The sequence below is a fragment of the Ipomoea nil genome, unplaced genomic scaffold, assembly GCF_001879475.1.
Source record: "Ipomoea nil cultivar Tokyo-kokei standard unplaced genomic scaffold, Asagao_1.1 scaffold1334, whole genome shotgun sequence".
Lineage (NCBI taxonomy): Eukaryota > Viridiplantae > Streptophyta > Magnoliopsida > Solanales > Convolvulaceae > Ipomoea > Ipomoea nil.
Window position 1 is genome coordinate 2249994 of NW_017617762.1, and position 9129 is coordinate 2259122.

Genomic DNA, 9129 nt, shown 5'->3' on the forward strand with positions numbered 1-9129 from the left:
CGGGCAAAAAATCCTAATCTGCGAGGCACTTCTCAAGTTGAGAATTTGCCTAAATCCACTAAAAGCTTAATATTTAAAGTACACTGTTTGGAACCGGAGATTACACAATAGAATGATCTTTCCTATTGGACTATTGTGACCTAAACACATGTACTACTTTTCAAGGGGATTTGGGTATCTCTTCTCAATGACTCTCGTACCTCACAATTAGATCTTGAAAGCTTGAGCTCTTGTGATTGAGAGTGGCTACGTTTATAGGATCAAGAACCTTAGTTTGTGTGTGAATAGGTTATTAATCCTAATCACATTTGGATTATAGATCATGATATCTTCTAGAATTGGGAAACGGTTTTTGCACCTAACATTTGACAATTCATTCGAAGTCAACAATCTCCCCCTTTGTCAAACTTTTGCAAAAACCTTGATCTTTAGAGAGGCTTGATTCTTGGCTTGTCTCCCCCTTAGTTTGATCTTAGTTTGGTTGTTCTGTTTAATAATTAATAATAAGAAGAATGTACTGGCCTTCTTCCTTTTGTTGAGATGTCTTCCCCTTGATTTAATCTCTGATTTTGCTTTTACAAAAAGCAGGAAGATCCTATAGCATAATGCAGTAACATGATGACAAAAAAAATATTCAAGGATGGCTACACATTTGTTGGGACCACTGCATAGTATAGGAAACAAGGAGACTGTCAAACAGTCTGGATACTCCAAGTATTCAAAAACAGTCAAAAAAAATTAAAATTTTTAAGTCCAGATTATCCATAATCCAGATCTTCTGGTTGCCATTTTTTTTTCATCCAGGTCTTCTGATTGCCATCCAGATCTTTTGGTTGCCTTTCTCACCCTTTTTTGCTAAATGTTTAAAGATGTTCAGGTAGAGTTTTCACCACTTCCTTCTTCATTTTCACCACTTTCTTCTTCATCTTCTTGACCATCTTCTTCTTCATCTGCTTGACCTTCTTCAACTTCATTTTCACCACTTGTTTCTTTATTTTCTGTTTTTAGGGCTTTCAGCCATTGTAGAACTTCTGCTCTTTCTTCCTTGATTTCCATGTGTTTTCTTAACACTTGTTTTTCTGAATCATCCAATTCATTCAACCTTTTCTCAAAGTATTTGATTAAGGTTTACTGGTCAATTGGATTATCTGTTGGGACTGAGGCCTTGAGATCATTCTGGTGTGATCCCTTTTTAAGTTTCATGGTTGTGTTCAAGGTCTTGACTTGTACTTTTGTCCCATGTGACTTTAGCCCTTGTTTGGTTAGGATAGAGTAGATCAGATTTGGAAAGATTAGGAGGGCTTTTGACTCACTGTTCTCTGCAAAGTTTGTAATCTGCGTGTGAATAATGACTCCAAGATTGATTTTGATTCCTTTCCCTATTTTGTATAACAGTTCTGCTAGGCTCCACTTAACTGTTGATTCATGTAGAGATGGCATCCAATTGACAAGGGCAATTTTTGTAGTATGGCATACTTGCTTGTTAAAGATGCGGCCTTGATTTTGTTTTTATCAAAACTTACATTTCCAGCTGTAAGTTCTTGGGCAACCTGCTCACTTCCTAGTTGAACATCTTGTTCTCCTGTAGTTGTCCCTAGGTATTCATTGATGATTTCAGGGTTGAACTCATAGAACTTTCCTCTTATATAAACCTTTCCAAACATGGGGTTGTTGGGTGTGGTGGTATTTTTGGTAAGGTTGCTATAGAATTCTTTGACTGCTTGTTCCTCATAGGGGTAAATATTGGTGACTGATCCCAGAAGTTGGTCTTTTGTTCCAACCTGTCCAGTACAAGGAGTTTCTGGCTGATGATGTTTTTCTCCACAAGTTTATTCCATTCTTTGGAATTTTCTATAGTCAGAAATTTTGGACTATAAGGCTTTGGCAGTTTTGACAGGTCAGCATCACTAACAACTTTTTGTTTTCCTTTTTCTTTAACACTCAATCTCTTTTTCTTCTTTTCTGAATGAACTTTTTCACAATCAGAGACTTCTCTTGCATCTTCGGGAACCCAATCTTGATCTTCTTCTGTAATTTTTTCTTTTTGTTTCTTGGAATTACTCTGCCTTGGGGGAGGTATATTAGGAATTCTTCGAGGGGGTCTAGCAGAGATTGGGAAATCGCTGGGCTTTTTTGCTCTAGGATCTGCCCCTTCGTAGGGGTCAGACCTTCTTCTTTTTCTCTGTTCTCTGTCGGACAGAGGAGGTGGAGATGAAGGTTCAACAACTCCTGTTATAGGGTGTTCTTCCTCTTCTTGGCACAATCAGTATTGTCCCCAATTTCATTTACAGTGGGTAGGCAAATTGAAAAATCTCCATGTAATTCAACTGTAAGATTACCTGGGTTAGGGTTTTGATGTTCTTGAATCTCTTCGAATGGAACTTGTGAGATGGGGACCGGGTCAATGATGATGGTGGTGGGATCTTCTTCTTCGATGCATACCGGATTCGATGAAACTCCGGTGCCGGCGTACTGTGGTGTGGTTCCTCTCCGAGGTATCTTTCCTTTCCTTTGATTTCTTGTTTTCACCATTGCTTCTCTGTCGTGGAGTGTGAGAGATGATCGTGGCTGAATAGTCTTAGGCGGATGACCACCATGGTTTTTAATTTAGGGATTTTCAGGAGTGGACCGAGTTTTGGGCTTTCATTGATAGCTGGGTTATGGGCCCCTTTTTTTGATTTCACGGTATATGGATCATGCCTATATATATATATATATATATATATATATATATATATATATATATATATATATATTTGCTTTATAGAACTGGCCTGAGCATTTTCTTTTTGTTCATAAAATACACAGTCCTATTTCGGCTCTTAATTTTGCATATCTATTTGCATCAAGTGCCTTTGTTAGAATATCTACAAGTTGATTTTCTGTATTGATGTGTGTGAGATTGATGATTTCATCTTCTACTAGCTCTCTTATAAAGTGATGCCGGATATCAATATGTTTTGTTCTTGAGTGTTGTACTGGGTTCTTTGAGATATCTATTGCACTTTTGTTATCACAATGAATAGTCATAGTTGTTTGATGTAATCCATAGTCTTCTAGCATCTGTTTCATCCAAAGTAGTTGAGTGCAACAGCTTCCAGCTGCAATGTATTCAGCCTCAGCTGTGGACAAGGATATAGAACTCTGTTTTTTGCTTATCCAAGATACTAGATTTGTTCCTAGGAAAAAACATCCTCCTGAGGTGCTTTTTCTGTCATCTATGTTTCCTGCCCAATCAGCATCGCAATAAGCTGATAAGTAATGATTTGTATCGAAGGAATACCATATTCCTAAGTCAGAGGTTCCTTTGACATATTTAATGATTCTCTTTACTGCCTTTAGGTGTTGCTCAGTAGGATTGGCTTGATATCTAGCACAGATTCCTACTCCAAAGCTTAGATCTAGCCTACTTGCAGTTAGATATAGTAGTCTTCCTATCATGCTTCGATATAGGGTTTGCTCAACATGTCTTCCTTTTGAATCTTTTGATATTCTTTCTGTTGTTGGAACTGGTGTTCGGAACTGGTGTTCTGACAACTTTGCTTTCTTCTAGTCCGAATCTTTTAACTAGGTTCTTTGCATATTTGCTTTGTGATATAAAGATTCCATTATCTTGTTGTTTGATTTGTAGACCTAGGAAGTAGTGTAGTTCACCAACCATGCTCATCTCAAATTCTCCTTCCATGTTAGTGATGAACTGGTTTTTGTGGTGTTCGAGTGTTGACCCAAAGACTATGTCATCGACATAGATTTGAGCAATGACTATGTCTTGTCCATAGTGTTTAACAAATAAGGTTTTGTTCACACTTCCTCTTTCATAGCCCTTTTTGAGTAGAAATTCGGTGAGTCGTTCATACCAGGCCCGTGGTGCTTGTTTTAGCCCATATAGAGCTTTGTTTAGTTTAAAAACTTTTTGTGGAAAGTAAGGATCCTCAAACCCCTTTGGTTGAGCAACATAGACTTCTTCTTTTAAATTGCCATTTAAGAATGCTGTTTTTACGTCCATTTGATAGAGTTTTATCTTGAGTACGCAAGCTACTGCTATGAGGAGCCGAATTGATTCAATTATAGCTACTGGAGCAAATGTTTCCTCAAAATCTGTCCCTTCAATTTGTGTGTATCCTTGTGTTACTAGTCTGGCTTTGTTTCTTGTTATGTTTCCTTGATCATCTATTTTGTTCTTGTAGATCCATTTTGTTCCGATGATGTTGGCTTTTTCTGGTTTTGGGACTAACTCCCAGACGTTGTTTGTTTCAAACTGTTGTAATTCTTCTTGCATAGCTTCTACCCAAAATTCATCTTTTAAGGCTTCAGTAATGTTTTTGGGTTCTATTTTGGAAGTGTAGCAATAGTCTCCTTCCTCCATTTTTTGATAATCTCGTTTCTTTCCTCTAGTTATGATCCGTTCATTTAGTCTTCCTATAATATTTTCTACTGGATGATTTTTCTGTGTCCTTGTGTCATCAGTAGTGTGAGTTTCCTCAATTTCTTCAATGATTTTTGTTTCCTCTTTTTCTGATGATTCTGTTTCAGATTTCTGTTCCAGTGGTGTTGGAACTGTTGTTTCGACAACAGTTGATTCTTCATCGTCGTGGTGGGATCTTCTGGTGAAGTGTCATTGATGACTACATTTATGAATTCCATAACACTGTCTATTCTTAGGTTGAACACTCGATAGGCCCTGCTATTTGAGGAGTATCCTAGAAATATTCCTTCATCTCATTTGATGTCAAACTTTCCCAATGGTTCTCTATCTTTTAATATATAATATTTGCTGCCAAAAACATGTGTACGTTTTAGATTTAATGTCTTTCCCTTCCAGATTTTGGTAGGGCGTCATATTGGTTTCTTTTCGTATGAATACTCGGTTTATCAAGTAACATGCGGTGTTTACTGCTTCAGCCCAGAATTTTGATGGTAATCTTTTGTGGCTTAGGAGAACCCTTGCCATTTCTTGGATAGTTTGATTCTTCCGTTCGACTACTCCATTCTGTTGGGGTGTTTTTGGAGCGAAGAATTCATGATGAATCGCATTCTCTATGTAGTAGTCTTTGAATTTTGAATTCTCGAATTCTCTACCACGATCACTTCTTAACCAAATGATTTTCCTTATTTTTCCATCTTTTTCATTCTGGATTTTGATGATGAGAGTTTTGAAAGTTGTGAACGCTTCAGATTTTTCTCTAAGGAAGTTTACCCATGTAAATCGTGAATAATCATCAACAGTCACATAGACATATCTCTTTCCTCCCATGTTTTCTGTTTGAGTGGGTCCAAATAAATCTATGTGGAGTAACTCTAGATTTCTGGAAGTGTGTATTCCCAAGGTCTTCTTGTGAACTGTTCATGTGATTTTGTTTTCAAGGCATGCATCACATTTTTTGTTTTCATCTATGTCGAGTGTTGGAACTCCTCGGTAGGCTCCCCTTTTTAACCACTTTTTCATGTCATGGAAGTTTATGTGCCACATCCGTTGGTGCCACAATTGTGTTTGATTGACGGTTGTTTGTAAGCAGGTTAAATCACCGTCCCATGTGTAACATTTATTTGTGGACTTTTTCCCGATCATAACACATTCGTGATTTTGGTTGAGAACATTGCAGCTATCTTTTGAAAATTCCACTTTAAGTTCATCTTCACATAGCTGGCTTATACTAATCAAGTTTGCTTTTAGTCCTTGTACTAAGAAGACTTTTGGTAATCTAGGTAGCCCATGTACATTCAAAACCCCGCTTGCAATAATCTTTCCTTTTCCTCCATCTCCAAAGGTAACATACCCTTCATTTTTTTACTGAATGTTTTCAAGATTTTCTGGGTTTCCAGTCATATGCCTTGAGCATCCGCTATCAAAATACCATATGTCTTGTCCTTTGCTTGTCTTGGAGGTATATGCGACATTTTGGTCTTTTCTTACCCAGATTTTCTTGTTATTATTTCTGTTTTGTGATGACCAATCTCTGTTGTTTTGCTTGTAATAAAGATCATTCTGTCTTTTGTAGCAGTGTGCTTTAATGTGTCCTAATTTATGACAACAATAACATCTTATCCTTCTTCAATGTTGGAAGTGATGTTTCGACACTTCGTGTATTTCAGTTTGGTGGCTTTCATTGGAGACTGAGATTGGAGATCTAGGTCTTTCGGTAAGCACTTTGATTTCTTATAGCAGTTTAGCTTCTCTGTTTTTGAAATCTAGTAGTTCACTTTGAGCTTTTTTGTATCATTTTTCTCCCATATCTTTCTCATCTTTTAGAAACTGATTTTCTTCCATGAGTTCTAGATTTACTTTGATGATTTGTTCCCATTTGGCATTTAGTTGAGTATATGCCTCTAATAATTCTTGTATATCCTCGCCGTTTTTATTTTCATGGTTTGCGGTGAAAGCTACGAAGTAGGTGTTGATGTCTTCTTCACTGTCTGAGTCATCACTTAATGTTGTTATGTATGTCTTGTTCTTTCTTTTAAGGTATGTGGCACATTCTAATTGGATGTGTCCAAACCCTTTGCACTCGTAGCATTGTATTCCTTCTGTATTTGAACTGTCCTTTCTTTTTGTACCTGATGATTTTTGATTGACTGTGGAATTTCCTTGGCCATTTGAGAAGTTTTTATTTCTGAATTTGTTGAATTTTTTGAGAACTCGGTTGAAATTCTTTGTCAATAGCGCGATTGACTGTTCCATGGTTTCAGTATCAGTTTCTGAGCTCTCTTCTTGTTTAGATTGTAATGTTATTCCTTTGCCATTATTTTTCTGGTTCTGTAACATCTCAAGCTCATAGGTTTGAAGGTTTCCCATTAGATCACTAAGTTTGTAGGTATTCAAATCTTTTTTCTCTTGAATTGCTGTAACTTTTATCAGGAATCTTCCAGGTAGGGAACGTAGTATCTTTTTTACGATCCTATGTTCGGGTATAGGTTCGCCTAGATTGAATGCGTCTCCAGAGATGCTTAAAACTCTGGCGTTAAATTGTGTGATATTTTCTTCTTCTTCCATTTTCAAATTTTCAAACTTTGTCTGTATCATCTGTAATTTGGAGTGTCTTACAGATGTGTTCCCTTCATGATGATCACATAAAATACTCCATGCAGTGGTGGCAATCAGTTTGAAAGTATCTTAGCTCACAGCTCCATAGATTGCATTAATTGCCTTCGAGTTGAAGTCATATTCTGTTTTTTCTTCATCACTCCAGTCAATTTTAGGTTTTCTATTTCCTTTATCATCAACTGGAGTTTTCCATTCGTTTTCTATAGCGTTCCAGACACCTTCTCCTTGTGCCAAGATGTATATCTGCATTCTGGCTTTTCAGTAGGAGAAATTTGTGCGAAGTAGGGCTGGTGGTCATGTCATTAGGTGTGGTCGTGTGGTCGTATCTGTGTCGTTGAATCAGTTCAATCTAACGGCAGTGATATTTCTGAGGATTTTCGCGCGTTTTGGTAAGTGGGGGTGTTATGGTAATTACAGTGGCCATTTATAGCGGGCGGGTTCCAGAATACACCAACAGTGTTGACAACATACACCAATAGAGTAATAAAACACACCACAGTGAAGCACACCAATGGTGTATTCCCATGTTATGGTAATTACAATGGCCATTTATAGCGGCCGGGTTCCAGAATACACCAACAGTGTTGACAACATGCACCAATAGTGTAATAAAATACACAACAAAATCTTGATTAATATTCCGGTGTTTATGACGAGTTTACCCTTGCAGTTCGCTGGGTAGGAGAATGTGCGCGAAAATACTAGAAAAATCTTGATTAATATGATTCATTGGATCTATCTAATCTAATGGCCTATAATTGACCACATGACCACACCTATATGTATGTATGTATGTATGTATGTATGTATGTATGTATGTATATATATATATATATATATATATATATATATATATATATATATATATATATATATATATATATATATATATATATATATATATATATATATAAGAGCATCACACAGTAATGTTGAAACTGACGTTGTGACACAAACAATTTATAACGCAGTTCGGGCAAACAACCCTAATCTGCGAGGCACTTCTCAAGTTGAGAATTTGCCTAAATCTACTAAAAGCTTAATATTTAAAGTACACTGTTTCGAACCAGAGATTAGACAATAGAATGATCTTTCCTATCGGACTATTGTGACCTAAACACATGTACTACTTTTCAAGGGGATTTGGGTATCTCTTCTCAATGACTCTCGTACCTCACAATTAGATCTTGAAAGCTTGAGCTCTTGTGATTGAGAGTGGCTACTTTTATAGGATCAAGAACCTTAGTTTGTGTGTGAATAGGTTATTAATCCTAATCACATTTGGATTATAGATCATGATATCTTCTAGAATTGGGAAACGGTTTTTGCACCTAACATTTGACAATTCATTCGAAGTCAACAATTTCTATTAGGGCCTAGGCTGCGGGTCTTAGTGGGTTAGACCCGTTAAGCCCGCTATTTCGCGGGCCTTTTTTTTTTTTTTTTTCATATGACCCTAACCCGTGAAATTTATAATATATTATACGTTCAAAATGGATACTGTGTGAATGAAAAATTGATTATCAAAGTAGACTCATTTGAATTGGAAAATGAAGTATACAATTCTGTTCATTTTCTAGAAAATGAACCAAATACAAAAATGACAATTTTTCATTGTGCAGCCAAACACTGGAAAGAAGAATATTTTCTAAAAAATAACTCATTTTCCAGAAAAACGTTTTCCAGAAATCGTTGTCGTGCTTTTCAAGCGGAGCCTTAGTGACGCCGCGGCCGCCGTTGTTAGAATTTCAGTCTGCTGTGTGCCAATTTTTCAATCATTAGGTCCACACAAGTTGTATGGACCATATTTTATCTACTGTAAAATAATGTATATTCAATACAAAAATAATGTACATTCAGTACACAAATAAGTACATTATATTCAGAGGATGTACATTATTTTTGTTCTGAATGTATATTATTTTGTATAATGTACATCCAGTACAAAAATAATGTACATTTAGTATATTAAAAATATACTTTTTATTATGGTCCACATAACATTGTGTGTACCACCACACAATAATTTGCCCCAATTTTTCTTGGGGTTCAAGAAAAACAGTGTCCGCGAATCAGAACACATACAA

At 36.5% G+C, this 9129-nt stretch overlaps 1 protein-coding gene across 1 annotated transcript; it reads right to left on the reverse strand.

Annotated features, from left to right (window-relative positions):
• Window positions 1-6217: 6217 nt before the first annotated feature.
• LOC109185584 lies at window positions 6218-7291 on the reverse strand. The gene is made up of 2 exons (XM_019335523.1): window positions 7121-7291; window positions 6218-7021 (listed from the first exon to the last, which is right to left on the reverse strand). The coding sequence occupies exons 1-2, from the start codon at window positions 7289-7291 to the stop codon at window positions 6218-6220; spliced, it is 975 nt and encodes a 324-aa protein (XP_019191068.1).
• Window positions 7292-9129: the final 1838 nt, after the last annotated feature.